Source organism: Lolium rigidum, chromosome 6, assembly GCF_022539505.1.
Source record: "Lolium rigidum isolate FL_2022 chromosome 6, APGP_CSIRO_Lrig_0.1, whole genome shotgun sequence".
Lineage (NCBI taxonomy): Eukaryota > Viridiplantae > Streptophyta > Magnoliopsida > Poales > Poaceae > Lolium > Lolium rigidum.
The window spans coordinates 325,971,833-325,996,236 of record NC_061513.1 but is presented as its reverse complement, the minus strand read 5'-3'; the positions used below and the strand labels follow the sequence as shown (position 1 = coordinate 325,996,236).

General features: G+C 41.6%; 1 protein-coding gene across 1 annotated transcript; it reads right to left on the bottom strand.

The window, feature by feature from the left end:
* Positions 1 to 21,241: 21,241 nt before the first annotated feature.
* On the bottom strand, positions 21,242 to 22,576 carry LOC124660051 (probable 2-oxoglutarate-dependent dioxygenase AOP1). The gene is made up of 3 exons (XM_047197847.1): positions 22,473 to 22,576; positions 21,697 to 22,048; positions 21,242 to 21,602 (listed from the first exon to the last, which is right to left on the bottom strand). The coding sequence occupies exons 1-3, from the start codon at positions 22,574 to 22,576 to the stop codon at positions 21,351 to 21,353; spliced, it is 708 nt and encodes a 235-aa protein (XP_047053803.1). The 3' UTR covers positions 21,242 to 21,350.
* Positions 22,577 to 24,404: the final 1,828 nt, after the last annotated feature.

Here is a 24,404-nt window from a genome sequence, read left to right as displayed (position 1 = left end):
TGATGGCAACGACGACGATGAGGAAGACGGGCCGCCTCTTACCTGCGGGAGCTCGTCGGAAGCGGTGTCGGTCGAGGTGGCCGCGCTCGTCGTAGGCGCCTTCGGCGAGCCAAAAAACCCTCCTCCGTCGCTAGCAAAGCCCCGGTGACAATCCCAAGGCTAATTTCTTAGTTTTTAGGGTCAAGTTAGCGCGGCGTATTAGATTTAATTAAGTATTTTGGTTGATATTGTAAATTATGTTCCAATGTAGTTCAATCGGAGCAAGAATTCCTTTAATTTCGCAAGGATCATCGCAACAAAATTTCCCGCGACTTTTGATTTCCGTTTTTCAGTTCGCGTTTTCGGTTTCTATTCTGCGCGGTTACTAAAAACGTTGAAACAAAAAAATTCGGGAGACCGAACTATATTTTTTCGGTTCCACTTTATAGGGGGCTCTGCTAGAGATGCTCTAAGTAAGTGCAAACTCATGACATTACTTTTCTTATGTAATCGAGCACCTTATTTCGTTTCTTTATGCACACACCATCGAAAATGTCATTTCATAGTGAAGTTTTGCACGTAAGTATTAAATCAGACATATCCGCTAACAAAAAATGTGAATAAAGAATAACCCAAGTCACTTATTTTTGGACAAAGGCGTCCTTTTCTTTAGTATTTTTTAGAATTTCCCGATGATTATAGTATTGTCTCAATAAGTAGACGAGGAAGCCTGAGTTATTTTTTTCTTCTACTGAACTGATATGAACTCTAAAAAATCCCAATAAATTGATACTTAGCAAAATCATTCTTTTATTAAATGAACTCTAGTAAGACATCTTACATAGTAAAACACTTCATGAAATATATACGACTTCAATCATTGTAGATAAGTCGCTCAAAAGTACTTCTAGAAAATCTGAAAATGTGCTATCCAAATGATTGAGAACAAAAGAACAACTCACTATACACTAGGGAACAACACACCCTTCCTCATGAGTCAGCCAGCTCATCTAGCTGTTGCAACGAATTCTCTAGCGAAAAACCAAATCTGAACTGGGGTGTAGATGCTCCTGGTTTAATAAAAAAATCAAAATAAATAGTAAAATAATTTTAAAAAATCTAATATTTTTGGACAATGAACATGAACAAGTGTTCTAACTGCACACCAAAAATTTCCGAGAAAAGACATCTATAGTGGTTTGTGCAAAAAGGCTAAAATACGGTGCTGTTTAGAACGTCTAGATTTGTTTCTTACATCACTTCAATTTGTCTTTTTTTGCACAGATCACTACGTAAGCCTTTTTCCGGAGATTTTTGGTGTAAAGTTAGAACAAGTGTTCATGTTCATTTTCCAAAAATTTCAGATTTTTTTTAATTTTTTTTATTATTGTCGAATTTTTTATTAAATCAAGAGCATCTACACCTGGGTTCAGAAATGCCTTGTCCATTCTCTAGCTCCTTATTAATAGTACTACAGAAACTGCTGTCGTTCTATGCACCTACTACTCTGAATACACAACTTGAAGACCCACACCTACAGCAACGTAAAGTGTTCACTTTGCGGTATAAATACACGATTGCACATCACGTTAGGCGCGTCCACGGGATACCACGGTTGTTTTACCATCCACCTTGAGGTTGTCTTTATATTTCTTCTTAATAACTCATCCGGCGCGTCTGCATATATACACTATACAGTGACCAGTTAGCCGGAATTGTTCCCACTACCGTTGTTTATTGTAGTCATAAGCTATCCTGAGAAGCATGCCACCCAAGATAACGGACACTTCAATTAAGTCGATTCTACACACTTTAGTTCTGTGAAATTATCTTTTGAGGACATACAAAACATGCCACACACACACAATATCACGGATATGTCGGATTGGGAGGAATTAGGAAAAGATCAGCTCCTATCTGCGAGGAGTCTTGCGCGCCATCTACTCTGCACCATCCTTTGATAATGCTGCAACGCACGGTCAGGATCCTGCTCAGGAGTGGTATTCTGGTCTGACGCATTGCTTTGGCTTACTATTGTACACCGAGGCTCAGAATGTGAGTAATCGATTGGCTGGATACCATATTGTGATATTTTTTTTTTCTTTTTTTCCAAACGATCCACCAAGGATCGAATTTTCATTATCACGAGATAACGAAAATACATCAGTCTTCACGAAACAAAAACAAAAGCGGAGGGCCGCCGCCTAATGCTAGCGTTTAAGGGAGAATTACAGAACCAACAGGTAGTTTTAAAAAGGCTAACAACTTCAGCCAAAGGGAAACAACTATAAGCATAACTCCCAGGGCAATCAGGCAACAGCATCATCGTTTGCATCTTCTCCAGATCTATTGTCCTCCAGACGCAGAGAACCACCACGGCCATCATTTCCAGAGGATCTTACTCCAGCCACCTCAGCTAGGCGCAAAAGCCCGTCTGCACCAGCACGAAGATCTGACGCATCCTGTTCTCCATGTAAACCTGCCCAATAGTTCATGAAGACAGCAGCGTAGCTGATTAGATCAAAAGGAGAACTAATCATTTTTTGCTCAAAACAGGCTTTATTCCTAGTTTTCCAGATAGCCCAACAAATAGCTGCCAAACCAGCTATCTGGGTATTACGACTGACAGGAGCAAATTGGGGAATCCACCAAAAGAATTGGGAGAAGCTCCCAGGTCGAGTGGGAGATTTAACAGTAGTAGCCACTGCAGTCCAGACAAATTTGGCTGCAGAACAGCCAAAGAAGAGATGAGAAATGGTTTCATGTTCATTGCAAAACTGGCAATTGGGATTTCCAGCCCAGTTTCGTTTGAGGAGATTGTCCTTGGTAGCTATTGCATTATGCCAAATTAACCAAAGCCAGATTTTGATTTTGAGAGGAATTTTGCTCTTCCACAAATGCTTAAAGGATCTGTCTCTACCATTCCCACAAATCTGTCTGTATACCGATTTTACAGTGAAGCATCCGTTTTTTGACCATTTCCATCTGGGAGTGTCACTTTCCTGAGTCAAGTTTACTTGATTCATCAGCTGAAGCAACCCAGCCTCCTGAATGATGAGATCAGGAGTCAACCATCTCCTATAAGAGAATCTCCATCCCATATCAGCAGCTCCAGCCACAGTAATATTTTGTTCATTGCAAATATCAAACAGCACAGGAAACATATCTTTGAGAGGTCTTGTGCTACACCAAGAATCTCCCCAAAAACTGGTTAACAAACCATTCCCAACATTCATTCTTCTACCATAGAGGTACAACTCCCTGACTTTCAGCATGTCAGACCAAAGTGGGGAATCCCCAGGTCTGTTTTTTGCAAAGTAAATGCCTTTTCCTCTTAAGTACTTCAATCTCATAAAATCCTGCCAAGGCCCAGTATCATGTTCCAGTTTCCACCACCACTTACACATCAGACTAATATTAAACTTAGTCAAATCTTTAACACCTAAGCCACCTTTTTGTTTTGGTTTACAAATCCATCTCCATTTCACAAAGTGATATTTTCTTTTATCAGCACTTCCAGCCCAAAAGAAAGATCTAATAGGTTTATCAATTTGTTCAATAGTTGATTTGTGCAACAGCCTCAAGGACATCTGATACACTGCAGTACTAGCCAAACAGGCATCTATTTTGATCAATCTTCCTCCAATGGACATAGAATTGCCAATCCATCCACACATTTTTTTTCTTGGTTTTTTCCTCCAAGAATCTCATGTCAGACACTGAGGCTCTTCTTGCACAAACAGGAGTTCCCAGATATTTGATGGGCCAACTGCCCATCTGACACTTGAACAGCTCAGCAAAGAAATTCTGTTTTATAGTGTCATCAAGAATCATCAAAGCTTCACTTTTATCAAAGTTAATTTTCAATCCAGACATGGATTCAAAAATGTAAAGCAGTAACTTCAAATTGATTGCTTGCTGAACATCATCTTGTAGTAAAAGAATGGTATCATCAGCATATTGTAAGATTGCAACCCCATTCTGAACCATATTATCTGCCAGCCCTGTAATTAGCCCATTGTCTTGAGCTAGATGGATCATTTTAGCCAGACTGTTAGCAGCCATATTAAATAGGAAGGGGGCAAAAGGATCACCTTGCCTTACTCCCTTATGACTTGTGAAATATGGGCCCACTTTGTCATTAACCTTGACACTGAGGGTCCCACCAGCAACTGATTTTTTGATCCACTGCATCCAATTATCACTGAAACCTTTCTGTTTACAACAATCAAACAGAAAGCCCCAATTTACCTTATCATAAGCTTTTTCAAAGTCAATTTTTAGGACTACCCCCTGTTTCTTCCTGGTTTTTTCCTCTCTCAGAATTTCCTGAAGCAGCATCACACCATCTGAGATGTACCTCCCTTTTATGAAGGCTGTCTGGCAGGGAAGTAAGAGCTTATTCATCACAGGGGATACTCTAACAGTCAAGGTCTTTGTCACAATCTTGAAGAACACTTGTAACAAACAAATCGGTCTAAACTTTTGAATGACATCAGCATCAGCAGATTTTGGAATAAGGGTAATGACCCCATAATTAATTCTGTCCAGGCCAATTTTATGATCAAATAAGTCATTGAAAACATGCAGGATATCAAATTTGACAATATCCCAACAATGTTGATAAAATTCAATGGGAAAGCCATCAGGCCCATCTGCTTTGTTCTTCTCCATGTGATCAATAACATCTTTGATCTCTTCCAAGGTAAATTGTCTATCCATCTCAGCACAATCAAGAGTATTGAGTTTTTCTCTTTCTGTCCAGACATCATCTCTCATTCTAATCCCAGAGTCAGTGGCTGGACCAAACAAATCCTTGTAAAAAGCAGTAGCATGCTCCAATAAAGCAGCATCACCTTGGATAATTGTATCCCTATCTTTTAAGGAGAAAATAGTTCTCTTTCTTTTACACCCATTGGCAGCTCTGTGAAAGAAAGCAGAATTGCTGTCACCATGGAGGAGCCAATTCTCTCTAGATCTTTGTCTCCAGAAGGATTCTTCATTATCCAAAACTGACAACAATTCCTGTTGCAATGTACTTCTCCTTATTCTTTGTGATGGAGAAAGTGGAGCAGTCTCTTCCAGCTCCTCTAATTCCCTCAATTCATTGGAAATATCTTTTTTCTTTTTAATATCTGCTCCTCTCAGATTGGCTCCCCAGCCTTTCAGAGTTTTCTTGACATTTTTTAGTTTCTTCATTAATCTGTCGAGACTGTCTCTGGCATGAACTGGTTGCTCCCAGCATCTTTTGACCCTATCTAGGAAATTATCCTCTTTGAGCCATCTTTTTTCAAATCTAAAATCTCTTTTCTTCACCATGATATCCAAAGTATCTAAAATCAAAGGATTATGATCAGAGACATCTCTCACCAACTTGTGAACTGTTACAAGAGGAAAAAGTTCCTCCCAAGAACTACTCATCAGAAACCTGTCTAACTTTTCCAGGGTAGGATCACAGTGATTATTAGACCAGGTATACTGACCACCAGCCATATGAATCTCTCTCAAGGCACAGGTATTAATGATGGAATTGAAGATATCTGACCATCTGTTATGAGGCATGGGTTTGTTCTTTTCATTGGAAAATCTCATGATATTGAAATCACCTCCAACCAAAATTGGTAGAGTTTGATTGCTGCAAGTGTTACCAAGTTCCACCAAAAATTCCTCTTTATCAGAGGCCTGAGCAGCTCCATAAATGATAATGAAGCACCATTTCACATTTATTTTGAGATCAAGCAAGGTAACCTTGATGTGGAATTTCCCAACAGAAGTATCACAAATGGTAAACCTGGACAGCCTAAAACCACCCAGGATACCCCCACTTCTCCCAACAGAACTGATCCATTTCCAATCAAAATCACCACCAGGGTCAATTCTTCTGAGAAAAGCAGCAGAGTAGTCTTTTTTAATTGTTTCCTGAAGCCCAATAAAATCCAGCTGTTGATCTTTGATCAAATTTGCCAAGAAGGCACTCATCCCCTTTTTTCCAACACCTCTGCAATTTAGGGAAGCACCTATCATAGATACTTTGGATTTTGTTTCCTACTTCTGGTTCCAGCAATAATGCCACACAAAGGGTGAGCATTTCTTGCTTTCACACAGGCAGCACTTGATTTTGATTGTGCTCCCAAAGTGACATCACCTGATGTCGACTGTGATCCACTTCTCCCAATCTTACAGGCAGACTTTTTGTTCCTCCTTTTCCTTCTGGACAAAACAGGAGTGAAGGCCTCCTCATCTACATCTCTATCACTTTCACTTTGTTCCTCACTCAGACCCAACAACAGGATTGGATTTGAATCAACATCATTGGGACTCACAACAGAATTTTGAACCACAACCATATTATGTCTAGCAATTTCCAAATCTTTCAGGTAATTAACATTTTCAAGAGAAAAGGAAGTAGGACAAACTCCCATTTCAAGAGCTCTAGCTAAAATCTCCTCATCATCTAATAAAGCAAAGGAGTTGTGGGTATTTAGATTTGTACCTGGGACATTGCTGACTTCAATATTCTCCATGACACCAGATCCAATCCTTGAGTTATGAGTGCCTCTGGCTCCAACTCTGGAACTCATCCTGGGAGCAGGGTGTTGTTGATTTCCACCAGAAGGAGAGGAATTGCCAGCACCTGGAATAACAATGATGGGATTATCAACCTGTGAGAGAGGTTCTTCTTGTGAATCAGGCTCAGGTTGAGGACCATCAACAGGAATAACAACTGCAGTCCTCTCAGATATAAGGGAGGGAGCAGCCAAAGCAAGGATCCCCTGTCCCTGAGTCAGATATGGAGTATCAGAGCTCTGTGAATTGTCACTACTATCATAATCAACCAATTCATCAACAGGATCATTTTCTTCATTGACATTTTCAGCAATAGGATCAAGAAGATTCTTGTATTCCTTCTGAATTGTGAAAGCTTTGTCACTTCCAGATCTAGCCAATGAAGTAAGAAATTGCTTGTAGGAATCAGCAGCTCTCTGTGAAGAAGAGCTCTCAGAAGATTGAGAAGGAAGGGATGCAAGTGCCCCAACCACCTCCTTGTGGACTTCTGAAAGAGGAGGAGAGCTGTCAGGAACACAGGATGTGTGAACCAAATTCTTCTCAGGGGCACATGGAAGCTCCAGCTCAAACAATTTCCTTTTACCAGTATCTTTCCTAGGTATAGGAGATTCATGCATAGCAGTTTGCCTGTGAGAACCCTTGTAATTTCCAGAAACCTTGGGGGGAGCAGATTGAGAACCTGCATCAGAATCTTGCATGCCTGTTCTCTGTCTTTTAGGAGTCCCTGATGTCTACGGGAGCTTCTATTCTTGTAGACAGTGTTGGGCCTCCAAGAGCAGAGGTTTGTAGAACAGCAGCAAGTTTCCCTTAAGTGGATACCCAAGGTTTATCGAACTCAGGGAGGAAGAGGTCAAAGATATCCCTCTCATGCAACCTCGCAACCACAAAGCAAGAAGTCTCTTGTGTCCCCAACACACCTAATAGGTGCACTAGTTCGGCGAAGAGATAGTGAAATACAGGTGGTATAAATAAGTATGAGCAGTAGCAACGGTGCCGGAAAAGTGCTTGGCGTGTAGTTGATGGTGGTGGTATTGCAGCGAGTAGTAACGCGATAGAAACGAGTAAACAAGCGGTAGTAACTCAGCAGTAGTAACGCAGCGAGTAGTAAACAAGCAGTAGTAACTCGAGCAGTATTTAGGAACAAGGCCTAGGGATTACACTTTCACTAGTGGACACTCTCAACATTGATCACATAACAGAATAGATAAATGCATACTCTACACTTTTGTTGGATGATGAACACATTGCGTAGGATTACACGAACCCTCAATGCCGGAGTTAACAAGCTCCACAATAATGCTCATGTTTAAGTAACCTTTAGTGTAAGATAGATCAACGAGACTAAACCAAGTACTAGCATAGCATGCACACTCGTCACCTTCATGCATATGTAGGAGGAATAGATCACATCAATATTATCATAGCAATAGTTAACTCCATAATCTACAAGAGATCATGATCATAGTATAAACCAAGTACTAACACGGTGCACGCACTGTCACCTTTGCACACATGCAGGGAGGAATAAACTACTTTAATAACAAATCACTAGAGTAGCACATAGATAAATTGTGATACAAAACATGCTGCAATCATAAAGAGATATAAATAAGCACCTCACTATGCCATTCAACATTGAGTAAGTATTCTGTGAAATATGGCCTAAGAGACCCACACGGTGCACACACTCGTCACCTTTACACACGTGGGACAAGGAGTCTCCGGAGATCACATAAGTAAAACTCACTTGACTAGCATAATGACATCTAGATTACAAGCATCATCATATGAATCTCAATCATGTAAGGCAGCTCATGAGATTATTGTATTGACACACATAGGAGAGAGATGAACCACATAGCTACCGGTACGGCCCCGAGCCTCGATGGAGAACTACTCCCTCCTCATGGGAGCAGCAGCGGTGATGAAGATGGCGGTGGAGATGGCAGCGGTGTCGATGGAGAAGCCTTCCGGGTGCACTTCCCCGCTCCGGCAGGGTGCCGGAACAGAGATCCTGTCCCCCAGATCTTGGCTTCGCGATGGCGGCGGCTCTGGAAGGTTTCTGTGGGTTTCGTCAATTGGTATCGGGTTTTCGATCCAGGGGCTTTATATAGGCGAAGAGGCGGCGCAGGAGGGCTGACAGGGGGCCACACCATAGGGCGGCGCGGCCCCCTCTCGGCCGCGCCGGCCTAGGGTTTGGTGGCCCCGTGGCCCCCTCCGGTCCTTCCCGGTGTTCCGGATGCTTCCGATGAAAATAGGAACTTTGGCGTTGATTTCGTCCGATTCCGAGAATATTTCGTTACTAGGATTTCTGAAACCAAAAACAGCGAGAAAACGAGAACTGGCACTTCGGCATCTTGTTAATAGGTTAGTTCCGGAAAATGCACGAATATGACATAAAGTGTGCATAAAACATGTAGATAACATCAATAATGTGGCATGGAACACAAGAAATTATCGATACGTTGGAGACGTATCGGCATCCCCAAGCTTAGTTACGCTCGTCCCGAGCAGGTAAAACGATAACAAAGATAATTTCTGGAGTGACATGCCATCATAAACTTGATCATACTATTGTAAGCATATGTAATGAATGCAGCAATCCAAGACAATGGTAATGACATGAGTAAACAACTGAATCATAAAGCAAAGACTTTTCATGAATAGCACTTCAAGACAAGCATCAATAAGTCTTGCATAAGAGTTAACTCATAAAGCAATAATTCAAAGTAAAGGTACTCGAAGCAACACAAAAGAAGATTAAGTTTCAGCGGTTGCTTTCAACTTGTAACATGTATATCTCATGGATAATTGTCAATGCAAAGCAATATAACAAATGCAATATGCAAGTATGTAAGAATCAATGCACAGTTCACACAAGTGTTTGCTTCTTGAGGTGGAGAGAAATAGGTGAACTGACTCAACATTGAAAGTAAAAGAATGGTCCTCATAGAGGAAAAGCATCGATTGCTATATTTGTGCTAGAGCTTTGATTTTGAAAACATATAGAGAGCATAAAAATAAAGTTTTGAGAGGTGTATGTTGTTGTCAACGAATGGTAGCGGGTACTCTAACCCCCTGCCGGACAAACCTTCAAAGAGCGGCTCCCATTTTATTTTATTTTTGGATGGCACTCCTTCCAACCTTTCTTTCACAAACCATGGCAAACCGAATCCTCGGGTGCCCGCCAACAATCTCATACCATGAAGGAGTACCTTTTTATTTTAGTTTTATTATGATGACACTCCTCCCAACCTTTGCTTACACAAGCCATGGCTAACCGAATCCTTCGGGTGCCGTCCAACAATCACATACCATGGAGGAGTGCCTTTTTTTGGTTAATTAATTTGGGATCTGGGAATCCCATTGCCAGCTCTTTTTGCAAAATTATTGGATAAGCGGATGAAGCCACTAGTCCATTGGTGAAAGTTGCCCAACAAGATTGAAAGATAAACACCACATACTTCCTCATGAGCTATAAAACATTGACACAAATAAGAGGTAATAAATTTTGAATTGTTTAAAGGTAGCACTCAAGCAATTTACTTTGGAATGGCGGAGAAATACCATGTAGTAGGTAGGTATGGTGGACACAAATGGCATAGTGGTTGGCTCAGGATTTGGATGCATGAGAAGTATTCCCTCTCGATACAAGGTTTAGGCTAGCAAGGCTTATTTGAAACAAACACAAGGATGAACGGTACAGCAAAACTCACATAAAAGACATATTGTAAACATTATAAGACTCTACACCGTCTTCCTTGTTGTTCAAACTCAAAACTAGAAATTATCTAGACCTTAGAGAAACCAAATATGCAAACCAAATTTAAGCATGCTCTATTTATTTCTTCATTAATGGGTGCAAAGCATATGATGCAAGAGCTTAAACATGAGCACAACAATTGCCAAGTATCACATTACCCAAGACATTATAGCAATTACTACATGTATCATTTTCCAATTCCAACCATATAACAATTTAACGAAGAGGAAACTTCGCCATGAATATTATGAGCTAAGAACACATGTGTTCATTCGAACCAGCGGAGCGTGTCTCTCTCCCACACAAGCATGATGTAATCCAATTTATTCAAACACAAACAAAAACAAAAGCAAACAAACAGACGCTCCAAGAAAAAGCACATAAGATGTGATGGAATAAAAATATAGTTTCAGGGGAGGAACCTGATAATGTTGTTGATGAAGAAGGGGATGCCTTGGGCATCCCCAAGCTTAGACGCTTGAGTCTTCTTGATATATGCAGGGATGAACCACCGGGTGCATCCCCAAGCTTAGAGCTTTCACTCTCCTTGATCATGTTGCATCATACTCCTCTCTTGATCCTTGAAAACTTCCTCCACACCAAACTCGAAACAACTCATTAGAGGGTTAGTGGACAATAAAAATTAACATGTTCAGAGGTGACACAATCATTCTTAACACTTCTGGACATTGCATAAAGCTACTGGACATTAATGGATCAAAGAAATTCATCCAACATAGCAAAAGAGGCAATGCGAAATAAAAGGCAGAATCTGTCAAAACAGAACAGTCCGTAAAGATGGATTTTATTAGGCCACCAGACCTGCTCAAACGAAAATGCTCAAATTGAATGAAAGTTGCGTACATATCTGAGGATCATGCTCGTAAATTGGCATAATTTTCTGAGCTTCCTGCAGGGCAGTGGGCTCAGATTCGTGACAGCAAAGAAATCTGGAACTGCGCAGTAATCCAAATCTAGTACTTACTTTTCTATCAACGGCTTAACTTGGCACAACAAAACTCAAAACTAAGATAAGGAGAGGTTGCTACAGTAGTAAACAACTTCCAAGACACAAATATAAAACAAAGTACTGTAGCAAAATAACACATGGGTTATCTCCCAAGAAGTTCTTTCTTTTTAGCCATTAAGATGGGCTCAGCAGTTTTAATGATGCACTCGCAAGAAATAGTATTTGAAGCAAAAGAGAGCATCAAGAGGCAAATTCAAAACACATTTAAGTCTAACATGCTTCCTATGCATGGGAATCTTGTAAATAAACAAGTTCATGAAGAGCAAAGTAACAAGCATAGGAAGATAAAACAAGTGTAGCATCAAAAATTTCAGCACATAGAGAGGTGTTTTAGTAACATGAAAATTTCTACAACCATATTTTCCTCTCTCATAATAACTTTCAGTAGCAACATGAGCAAACTCAACAATATAACTATCACATAAAGCATTCTTATCATGAGTCTCATGCATAAAATTATTACTCTCCACATAGGCATAGTCAATTTTATTTGTAATAGTGGGAGCAAATTCAACGAAGTAGCTATCATTATTATTCTCATCAAGTGTAGGAGGCATAGTATAATCACAACAAAATTTACTCTCAGCAGTAAGTGGCACCAAAAGACCATTATCATTATCATCATCGTAAATAGGAGGCAAAGTATCATCAAAGAAAATTTTCTCCTCAATGCTTGGGGGACTAAAAATATCATGAAAACCAGACTTCCCCAAGCTTAGAACTTTCTATATTATTGTCAACAATGGTGTTCAAAGCGTTCATACTAATATTACTACCGAGCATGCAAACAAGATTTCATCGGTTTTTTAATTTTCGCATCAAACAATCCATGTTTTAAATCGGGAAATAGAATAAGAAGCTCACTGTTGTCCATTATGCCAAACTAGTGTAAACAAGAAACAAAAAGATGCAATTGCAGGATCTAAAGGAAATAGCTTTGAGCACACACACAACGGCGCCAGAAAAATACTTTACCCAAGACCGTAGTATGAGTGCCTTTTTACCTTTCCTCCCCGGCAACGGCGCCAGAAAAGTGCTTGATGTCTACGGGAGCTTCTATTCTTGTAGACAGTGTTGGGCCTCCAAGAGCAGAGGTTTGTAGAACAGCGAGCAAGTTTCCCTTAAGTGGATACCCAAGGTTTATCGAACTCGGGGAGGAAGAGGTCAAAGATATCCCTCTCATGCAACCACTGCAACCACAAAGCAAGAAGTCTCTTGTGTCCCCAACACACCTAATAGGTGCACTAGTTCGGCGAAGAGATAGTGAAATACAGGTGGTATAAATAAGTATGAGCAGTAGCAACGGTGCCGAGAAAAGTGCTTGGCGTGTAGTTGATGGTGGTGGTATTGCAGCGATGAGTAACGCGATAAAACGAGTAAACAAGCGGTAGTAACTCAGCGGTAGTAACGCAGCAGTAGTAAACAAGCAGTAGTAACTCAGCGGTATTTAGGAACAAGGCCTAGGGATTACACTTTCACTAGTGGACACTCTCAACATTGATCACATAACGAGAATAGATAAATGCATACTCTACACTTTTGTTGGATGATGAACACATTGCGTAGGATTACACGAACCCTCAATGCCGGAGTTAACAAGCTCCACAATAATGCTCATGTTTAAGTAACCTTTAGTGTAAGATAGATCAACGAGACTAAACCAAGTACTAGCATAGCATGCACACTTGTCACCTTCATGCATATGTAGGAGGAATAGATCACATCAATATTATCATAGCAATAGTTAACTCCATAATCTACAAGAGATCATGATCATAGTATAAACCAAGTACTAACACGGTGCACGCACTCGTCACCTTTGCACACATGCAGGAGGAATAAACTACTTTAATAACAAATCACTAGAGTAGCACATAGATAAATTGTGATACAAAACATGCTGCAATCATAAAGAGATATAAATAAGCACCTCACTATGCCATTCAACATTGAGTAAGTATTCTGTGAAATATGGCCTAAGAGACCCACACGGTGCACACACTTGTCACCTTTACACACGTGGGACAAGGAGTCTCCGGAGATCACATAAGTAAAACTCACTTGACTAGCATAATGACATCTAGATTACAAGCATCATCATATGAATCTCAATCATGTAAGGCAGCTCATGAGATTATTGTATTGACACACATAGGAGAGAGATGAACCACATAGCTACCGGTACAGCCCCGAGCCTCGATGGAGAACTACTCCTCCTCATGGGAGCGAGCGGCGATGATGAAGATGGCGGTGGAGATGGCGGCGGTGTCGATGGAGAAGCCTTCCGGGGGCACTTCCCCGCTCCGGCGGGTGCCGGAACGAGAGATCCTGTCCCCCGGATCTTGGCTTCGCGATGGCGGCGGCTCCGGAAGGTTTACGTGGGTTTCGTCAATTGGTATCGGGTTTTCGATCCGGGGGCTTTATATAGGCGAAGAGGCGGCGCAGGAGGGCCGACGGGGGGGCCACACCATAGGGCGGCGCGGCCCCCTCCGGCCGCGCCGGCCTAGGGTTTGGTGGCCTCGTGGCCCCCTCGCGGTCCTTCCGGGTGTTCCGGATGCTTCCGATGAAAATAGGAACTTTGGCGTTGATTTCGTCCGATTCCGAGAATATTTCGTTACTAGGATTTCGAAACCAAAACAGCGGAAAACGAGAACCGGCACTTCGGCATCTTGTTAATAGGTTAGTTCCAGAAAATGCACGAATATGACATAAAGTGTGCATAAAACATGTAGATAACATCAATAATGTGGCATGGAACACAAGAAATTATCGATACGTTGGAGACGTATCAGTCCCCTGGTCACCTTCACCACCTTGAGCATCAGTAGGGACAGCAGTCTTGTTACCAGTATTAGAGGAAGGATCAAACAGTTCCCTGGAGTATTGGAGCTCATAAAAACCTTTCTTTATTTCACCAATTCTAGAATTGGGCACCAAGGCCAGATCCTGACTACCAATCTTTACCCTCACATAAGCAAAATGTCTGAGATAGTTCTTGTCAAGAGCAAGGGGCTTGCCTACAAGGCTGGCAGCATAGTATACTGTAGACTTGTTCCTGAATTTCATGGGGATACCCTTAATCCTGAACCAAGCCTCTCCGCATGATGGAAATTGGCTCAATGTCACCAGCCCATTTTTCCAAACTGATGATTGCACCAGGTACTGTCCTCATGAACAATTTCCCAAAGTGAGCCAGCTCTTCAATAGTCTTGGCAGATGGAAATCTTGTTCTAAATTCAGTAGCAGAAACTTCTTTTGCAAAGAAACGCCAGTTGATCTTCATAGATTCAGCCCAGACATTGAACTCATGCTCAATATTTTTGCAGTTAACTTCACCTTTTTCAACAGTGATTTGCTCGACTGGATAATTATCTTCCTCAGGAACTGGAATAGAGTAAAAACCCGACCCAAATTCCTCACTACCAAAGAAAGGGGCATTGTAATCCCACGGATCTCTTTCTTGACAAACAGAAATGTGATGATCACCATTGCAGTAAAAACAAGCGAGGTTTCTGAGAGGAACATCAGCTCTTCTAGTCAAGACAGTGGTGGAGGCAGGAACTGGTGGTGGTACAGAGGACCCCACCGGTTCCGGCAGAGAGACAAGCGACTGAGAACTATCGGCGACTACGGCGGATCTATTCTGATTTTGCATCTGAGAACTATGAACATCTGCAGCTGCAGTATTAGAGGATGGCAAGGATGGAGCAACAGGACTTACTTCGGCAGATCGAGCGGCGTTGAGGTTGGAAGTGGCACCAGGAACCATCTCCGAGCGATGTGCCCATCGATCTCGAGCACGCAGTTCATCCTCTTTGCGGGATTTCTCAGCAAGGGCTCGCTCGCGTGCAACCCTCTCCGAGATACGGGTTGCTTCGCGTTGACGCTCTTCATCCAGGCGCCTGCGTTCATCCTGTCTTCTGCGCTCCTCGAATCGGAGGCGCTCTTGATCTGCATGTCGTCGCTCCTCTTCACGGCGCCGATTCTCGTCTTCACGCCGCCAATCTTCGTCCCGGCGGCGCTCATCTTCCCAGCGACGCTGCTCATCTCTTCGATCTGCATCAGATCCAGCTCTTGGCCGGTACCCGAAGTAGTTACTTCTTCTTGGAGAAGATCTGCGCGGCCCTCCGAATCTCCGATCCATCCGTGGCAAGGCAACGATCTGAGCAAACGATCTGCTATCACCAGTAGTTGTTCCGGACCAGCGACGAGGAGGAGATGGTTGGGGGAGATCAGATCTGGTGGGAGAAGGCGATGTGACGAAAACCACCGATCCAGTACCAAATGAATTAGGGTTAACCCTGATCCTATCCGCTGTAGAAGCTAAAGGCGTGGCCCGATGAACAGTATTGGGCTGTGGCCCAGCAGAGGACGCCATCGAATATTCTGGATCTCCATGACACCGCACGATCCACTCACAACTACGACCGATGGGCGAACGAGAACGTTGGGCTCGACCCAAGAAAATTCGATCCAACCCACATCCAATAATCGGGCCAAACAGGATTTGAAATCCTCCACACTCCCGCGCTGTTCCAACCGGAAGAGCAGAAACATTGTCATCGACTTCGGCGATAAAATTACGATTCAGATCGTAAAGGCGCGAAATCGGATCTTCCCAAATCGCAATCCCAGGCGTACGAATGATGAATCCGTCTCGAACAAATCGAAGAACAATCGCTCGCTCAAATAGCGGCGTCGAATCTCTGAGAATAAGGGAAGATTGATGCGGAGGGTGAGGATCAGAGGCGATGAGCGCCAATGGCGGAGAAGCGAGATTGTTGACAGACGGCGTTAGGTTGTTGGGCGGCGGCGCGGAGCTGCAGTCAGGCGGCGCTGGGGGCGGCGGCGCTAGGTTGCTTGGTGGCGACGTCATCCCAAGATCCATATTGTGATATTGACTTGGTATCATGTTCATATGGGTAGTTATTTTTTCTCTCACAAGTTTTCCCAAATCTAGGCTAGCTAATTTCTCAGTACAAACTGGAGATGTTGTATGAGGATGATTTCCATAGGCCTAAGCAATTTCTCCAGTTTTCATAGAACTAGAACGATACCCCGCGCGTTGCAGTGAATATCTCTTTAAGAAATCTAATAAAACACATAAAACTTGGTTTATAGAAGATGCAATATTTAGTTGCACATGACTTAACTATGTAATGATATAGCATGAGGGTGCGATATTATCAAGCGAGCGGCAAATAAAAAGAATGACATTGCTAGTTTAATGGTTAAAAATAGATAAACTAAATATCATGCATGTAGATATAGATAATAAATAAGGACTACTATTAGTGGGATGAGGTGGACAAATAATTGGCTAAGGAAGTAGGTGATGTGCATAGCTTGCATGTTGAGATAGACAAATATTAATTGCACCTAGTGGGGTTTTATTTTATAAGAAGTATAGATGAGCCACGGGGTAGCTTTTAATATACACTACCTTTTTTATTATCATCACATCCAATTTAGCTACCGGTAAAATAATGTAAACTTTGTGAACCGGAAGATCCACAACACTCCGCCAAGGCTCCTTACCATCAAAAGGAACAAGAAAAATACACCCGAGAAAAAAGTCTTTGTGGAACTAATTCTCGAAAACAAAAGAAACAAATATTTGTGAATAAAAGAATAACTCAATATACACTAGGGAAGAACAAAGAACATTAGAGGTGACATGAAAAATACACCTAGGAAGAAATACCTTTATGGAACTAATTTTATGAACGAAAGGATCAAATCTTTATGAACAAAGGAACAACAGCGAACATCACATGGAACAAAAGCCTTTGTGGAACCAATTTTCTATAACAATTGGAACAAATCTTTGTCAAAAAAGGAACAACATTTTGTGAAACACATTTTTGGAAGGAAAGGAAGAAATATTTATGAACAAAGAAACAACTCACTATACACCAGGGAACAATAGAGAACATTACAGGGAACAAGAAAAATACGACCAGGAACAAAAGCATTTGAGGAATTAATTTTCTGAAACAATTGGAACATATCTTTATGAACGAAGGAACAACTCGCTATATACTGGGAACAATAGAGAACGTCATAGGGAACAACAACAATACACTTAAGTACAAAAGCCTTTGTAGAATTAAATTTTGAAACGAAGGGGACAAATCACTGTACATTAGGGAACAATCAGGGAACAAGAAAAAATACAACCAGGAACAATAATTTGGCAAAATTAAATTTCTAATACAATTCAAATAAATATTTTTGAACGAAGGAACACATTATTATTCTTATAGGAACAAAAGGATACAGGAACAAATAATGTTTTGAACTAATTTTCATAAATGAAGGTGAGCAAATCTTTGTTAATGAAGGAACACATTATTATTTATCTAAGAACAAAAAGGTACACCATAGAGAACATAAAGTAAAAATACTTCAAATTTTTTAAAAGTAAAGATAAAATGAAAATAGAAAAAAATGTGAAAGAAACATATAACAGTAACATTTGAAAGAAATAAAATGAAAAAGAAAATATTTCTAACTAGATCGTACCTTAGACTAGCCACCAAAACTTACTTACGGACCACAACTATTTTACTCCTGATAGGTACAGATCAGAAACTATTCAACTACTAGTAGTTTTTTTTTGCGGGTATCAACTACTAGTAGCTAGCAGGTAAATGGGCCAATCTCACGTTTGAATTCCTTAGCGAAACCGAAACACTGCGGCGGGGTGCTCCTGTTTGCTGACCTGGTCGGCGCGGCGCGGATTTCGTATACACCGACCAGGTCGGCGCGTGCCGCGCGCCGCACACCCCCGCGCGCGGTACGGGCCGGCCCAGTTCGGTGTTGGGCCAGTTGGCCGTTTTTTCTAAGTCATTTTTCTGTTCTTTTTTTTTTCATTTCTGTTTCTTTTTTCATTTTTTTTCTTTTTCATTTATGCTTTTTCATTTCTGTTTCTTTTTTCGTTTTTAAGATTTAATTTTTTAAATTTACATATATTTTTTAAATGTAAAATGTTCTAACTAAAAAAGTTTGAGAAAATTTCAAATTCGAAAATTGTTCAAGTATAAAATTGTTCAAATGCGAAAATTGTTCAAGTATAAAATTGTTCAAATGCGAAAATTGTTCAAATTCGAAAATTGTTCATATATAAAATATAATAAATTTTTAAAAATATTTGTTCCAATTTAAAATTTGTACCAATTTGAAAATTATTCCAATCTAAAAAATGTTCAAATTTTGGAAATATTTAAATTTCTGAAAAAACTAAAATAATTTTAAAAAATCGGGTCTAAAAAGAATCAGCTTTTGAAAAACGTAAAAAGAAAAATAAAAGAGAAAAAAGAAAAAGCAAAAAAAAAGTGGCAATGTGTTGGGCCGGCCCAACAACCCACCTGGGGGTGTGCGGCGCCTGGTCCGCGCCGACCAGGTCGGCATACAGCAACCACCGGCGCGGCGTTAGGGGAGCTCGTCGCCACCGACCTGGTCGGTGGGTGGAAGGCACCGCACACCCCCCCACGATCCAGTAATTTAGTGGGCCGCGGCCCATTGCATCAGGTCAGTTTTTTTTCCTTTTTCTTCCTTCTTTCTGTTTTTTTCTTTTCTGTTTATATTTTCGTTTTTTAAAATCTAACACTTTTCATAAAATTTGAACAGTTTTCTGAAATTAAAACAGTTTTTAAATTTTAATATTTTTTGGATTTGAATTATTTTCAAAATTTGAAATTTGAACAATTTTTTAACTCGAATAATTTTCAAAATTGAACGTTTTTTGAATATGAACAAATTTCGAAATTGAAAGATTTTTCGATTTGAACGATTTTCATATTTGGACAATTTTCAAATTTTCAAATTTGAACGGTTTTCGAATTTGAACGATTTTCAAATTTGAACTGTTTTCAAATTTGAACATTTTTTAATTTAAACATTTTCTCAATTTGAACAATTTTTAAAAATCAAAATTTTCGAATCTAAAAAATATATAAACAAAACCGAAAACAGAAAAAAGAAAACAGAAAAAAGAAACCAGAAAAGATAAAAAAAAAACGAGGCTAAACAGCCACAAATGGGCCTGGCCCATACCCGACCAGGGGGTTTGCGGTGGCCGGTAGCCACCGACCTGGTCGGTGTATAGGTTTTGCCCGACGTTAGCACCGCACACTGTGCGTGGCACCGGTGGCTAGCTGGGCCGCGGCCCACTAGGTGGTTAATTTACGATTTTTTTCTTTTCTTTTCCTGTTGTTTCTATTCTTTTTTTCTACTTTTTATAATCCGATTTTCTATTTTTTACAAACATGAACATTTTTAAAATAGAAATATTTTAAATCTAGATTTTCAATTTTGAACAATTTTTAGGTTTGAATAATTTTTAATTTGAACATTTTTAAGTTCGACCATATTTGAATAATGAAGATTTTTTAAGTTGAATATTTTTGAATCTGAACTTAAAAAAACAAAACATTTTTCACTTTTGAACATTTTCCAATTTGAACATTTTTCACTCTTGAACAATTTTTGTTTGAGAATCTTTTAAATTTATTTTTTTAAATGCACACTTTAAGTTTAATTATTTTAAAATCTTAAGAAACATAAAAGAAAAGGCAACAAAAAATAAAAAATAAAACAGAGAAAGAAACCAGAAACAGAAAAAAGAACAAAGAAACAAATTATGAACTGGGCCGACCGCGCGCGGGGGTGTGCGGCCCGCGGTAACGAGCGACCTGGACAGGGTATAGGATTCACCCCGCGGCGCGCTCGCGAGTACTTTTCCTTCTTCGGGCTCGCCCGAGCGATTTGACTCGACATCGCTAGTAGGTAGCCCATATGATATCTTCCTATGACTTAGGAAGCTGTGTAAATTGAGGTGTAACTTGTAGTGATAATTTGTCTACATGATGTATTTAATATTAAATTTTTTAATTTCACATGCTATGACACGGAGTACTCTCAGATCATTAATTAATGTGTCACACAAGATAGAGTGCACGATACTGGTCTAACTGTGGCTAGTTCTAATTGTGTTGTCGGCCTGGGCTGCTCATTTTGCCAGATTAAATGACCTACAGTACTAAGAAGTGTGGAAGCAGGTTACTGAATACTGATCGGTAGTGACGCGCCAAGGCCAAATCCTGTGGCCGCCTGATCGTAAACCACAATTTAATTTTTAAATTTGAACATTTTTAAGTTTGATCATATTTGAATAATGAAGATTTTTTAAGTTGAATATTTTTGAATCTGAACTAAAAAAAACATTTTTCACTTTTGAACATTTTCCAATTTGAAATTTTTTCACCCTTGAACAATTTTTCTTTGAGAATTTTTAAATTGATTTTTAAAAAATGCACATTTTTCAAATTTAATTATTTTAAAATCTTAAGAAATAAAAAGAAACAGAAAAGAAAAGGCAACAAAAAATAAAAAATAAACTGAGAAATAAACCAAAAATAGAAAAAGAACAAGGAAAAATCGTGAACTGGGCCGTCCGCACGCGGGGGGGGGGTGCGGCCTGCGGTAACGGGCGACCTGGTCGGGGTATAGGATTCGACCCGCGGCGCGCTCGTGAGCACTTTCCCTTCTTCGGGCTCCCGCGAGCGTTTTGACTCGACATCGTTAGTAGGTGTCCCATATGATATCTTTCTATGACTTAGGAAGTTGTGTAAATTGAGGTGTGACTTCTAGAGATAATTTGTCTACATGATGTATTTAATATTAAATTTTGTAATTTTACATGCTATGACACGGAGAACTATCACTCTCGCCTCTCAGATCATTAATTGACGTGTGTATTAGATTTAAACAACATAGAGTGCACGATACTGGTCTAACTGTGGCTAGTTCTAATTGTGTCGTCGGCCTGCGGCTGCTCATTTTGCCAGATTCTTAAATGACCTACAGTAGGTTACTGGATACTGATCGGTAGTGACGCGCCAAGGCCAAATCCTGTGGCCGCCTGATCGTAAACCACAATTTATTGATCGGTAGACGTGCGATCACTCACTACAGTAGCTTAGCAGAAGCGACATTAATTACTGCATGTTACATCCCGGCGAAGCGGTGGAGCACGTCGTCGCCGTTGCTGTTGCCGGCGGTGTGCTTGAACCTCAGGTAGTCCACGTACTCGAACGGCCTGAACCGGCGCGGCGTGTCCGCGGTGACCAGCTCCGGCGGCGCATCGACGACGAAGTTCTTGGTTGGCTGCAGGAACACGCCGCAGGACAGCCGGTCCTCCCGCCCGCCGACGGCCACCACCCTGTGCAACGGCGCGTGAACCCTCCCGTTGCTCAAAGCCTGCAGCAGCACATCAGCTCCAAGCTGATCATAATTGCAGTATCTGAAGCGTTTGGTATCGCATTGCAGTAGCAGTAGTAAACCACTGACTGACCATGAGTGCCTGCCCAGCGACGACGAGGAGGGAGTCGGGGCCTGGAGGGCGGACTCTGACCCACTCGCCGCCGTTCCTCGTCCTGAGCTCGAAGCCGTCGACGTCGTTCTGGAACAGAACGGTCAGGTAGCTCCCGTCGACGTGGGCGGCGAGGGCGACGGCCGGCTGCTCGTCCGGCGGCGACGCCCCGAGGGAGTCCTTGCAGTACCTGAGCATGCGGAAGTTTGCGTCCGTGGTGCCGACGCCGACGATCTCGTCGGAGCGGTGCGCGAGGCCGTAGCTATCGACGACCATGGCGAGGATCACACGGGCCAGCCTCGTCATCTCTCCGGACGTCGACTTCAGCGTCTCCCTGGATTACCCCGAAAATAGGATTCCGAGCCGTCAGAAAATATGATTTACGGGCCAAACTACACTACTATCTGACACGACGAGGAGCTGACAGGAAGCGGTCGTTGCCGTTCGGCCACGCGCGCGCGACGAACGCACGGGCAACCTCGCCGCCGCCGCCGCCGCCGCCGCCCGCGTTGAGCACCGCGAACGCCTCGTGCCGGCACGCTGCGGAGTCTCGCCTCTCCATGTAGGGCAGGAGCACCCCGAACGACTTGTACGGGCCGTCCGCGTCGCCGGTTCGACGCTTGGCCTCAGCCGGGAGCGCGAAGAGGCCCGCCATCGCCACCAGCATCCGCTCCCGCAGCTCGGGCGGCACGCGGCGGCGGCACCCGACGGCGACGCACCCGTGTGTCTCCAGCGCGCCACGGATGAGGCCGGCGCGCCGCAGCCACTCCGGCGTGCCACGGACCAGCGTGCTCGGGTCGTCCCCGTCCAGGTCAACACGCGGAGGGATCATAAGAGCCGGCGCCGGCAGCGAGGTAGCCATGTCTGCTCTCTCTGGTCTATGAAGAGGAGACTCGAACATATATGTATCCCCATGGTCGTGAGCCGTGAGCCCGTGACTCGTGAGCGGTGCCGAACTCCGGTAGACAACGACTGATGGTCGATGGCCCAGCCGAGCTGGATACGTTGCGTTTTTCACAAGCTAATTGATGGGTGACTAGTTCTCTGCTCTTACTTCTTAGCCAGATAAAATTGCAACCCATGTTGTAAGGTACGACTAACATGAGTATCGAAGCAAATTTAATGATCCAAATTATTTTTCTTAGTTGCAATCTCTAAGAAGATCTCAGTTGCAACCTTTATCGCAACTGAAAAATCAGTTACAACCCAACTTATAGTTCATATGCATGATTCATGATGCAATTGAATTGTCTATGACTTGATTGAACACAAACTTAATTCTCAGCTAGCTAAAAAATAGCAATTCCATAATTAATATGCTCATCGCATCCGAGAAGTGGATTTGTCACATGCACGGACTCACCTTCTCTCTTCCCTACTCTATTATGCGTCAATTAGATTCTCCCTAATGCCACATTATATAAAGTATGAAAATCTGTAACTTTTGAACCACAATTTCAATTTATGAATTGTTTGATTATTTGAATCTAGAAGAGATCAATAAAAAAGATTAATATTGAATATATTTTGATAGTTATTGAAAATCAGCTTGTCAAACTTGATACAAAACTTACTGAAACTTGATGATACTTTTCTTTAAAACAATTTTTTCACTCTGTTTCAAACTTGGTTCATAAGAGTTAGAAATATATGGCAATTATCTTAGAGTCCAATTTGAAGACACAAATTTTTGTATGTTTGAATGTGTTTTAGAAGTTAGAATTCTAATTTTTTTGAAACAATCTCTTTTCGGGTATGCTTAAAAGATATCATAAAAATACACGTATTTAAATTAATTGTTATATTCTGACAAAAATAGTTTCTTAAATTCAACACGAGAAATTAAATCCATGTACAAAAAGATAGAGAGGGTGCTAATATGGGGTATGCATGAAAAAAAAGATGTACTTAAAGATTCTATTGTGTGGTAACATCAGAGCAACGCAATGAAGCCGAAAGGCGGATGCGTCACCTCCCGTGCACGGAACAAATACCCTTCTCCGTCGCATCCACAATATTGCTATTTCATCTTCATGACGATATCTAGACACGTTTTATGGTCTTGTTTTATTGTCAAGATCGCTGGAACTAGGAAAATTATCACCATCAGGTCCATCACGACCAGCTCCCAACATTGACACGCGCATCATGGACATGCTTGAAAAGTCCTTCTGAAGCTGAAAACAGACAACTTCCTGTCGACTGAAACACTGAGCTCGAGCGCTCTTATTTCTCTTTTGTGATAGGAACCGTGTTGTTCAACTTCTACAGCTTGATCGATCGAACCGGAGTAACCATGTCCTTGTTGATAACGGGGTTTCGGTGCTCTTTGTTTGTGCGTTTCCAGCCGATGATGTTGACCTGATGAGTAGTGTCAGCATCACACATGATGTTTCACTAACGAGCAAAACGTTGCAGATCTCCACAGTAAGCACTAAACAGACACGATCGTCCGATCACGGAAGGATAGATCGTGACTCGACGGTAGATTCAGTAACTGTGCCTTTCGTAGCTCAATAATGTTCCACCTAGAGGAATTTTATACGTATGAAACTGAGATGTTTGGATAGAAAATCTGTAGCTGTAGCGAAATTAAGAATCTAAATTAGGCGATGGCATTAAATCATCTTCCAAAAGTACATGCAGCACTTTAAATTCATAAAAAAACGGTTTTGCTAGAAATCAGGCGC

What these genes read in the sequence shown, in the direction of transcription:
- LOC124660051 (XM_047197847.1), bottom strand. Translation starts at nt 22,576, where the DNA reads ATGGCTACCTCGCTGCCGGCGCCGGCTCTTATGATCCCTCCGCGTGTT. An exon ending in GGCACGCCGGAGTGGCTGCG is followed by an intron (nt 22,049 to 22,472) that starts GCGCGCCGGCCT and finishes GGGGTAATCCAG; the next exon opens with GGAGACGCTGAAGTCGACGT. An exon ending in TCGCTGGGCAGGCACTCATG is followed by an intron (nt 21,603 to 21,696) that starts GTCAGTCAGTGG and finishes GTGCTGCTGCAG; the next exon opens with GCTTTGAGCAACGGGAGGGT.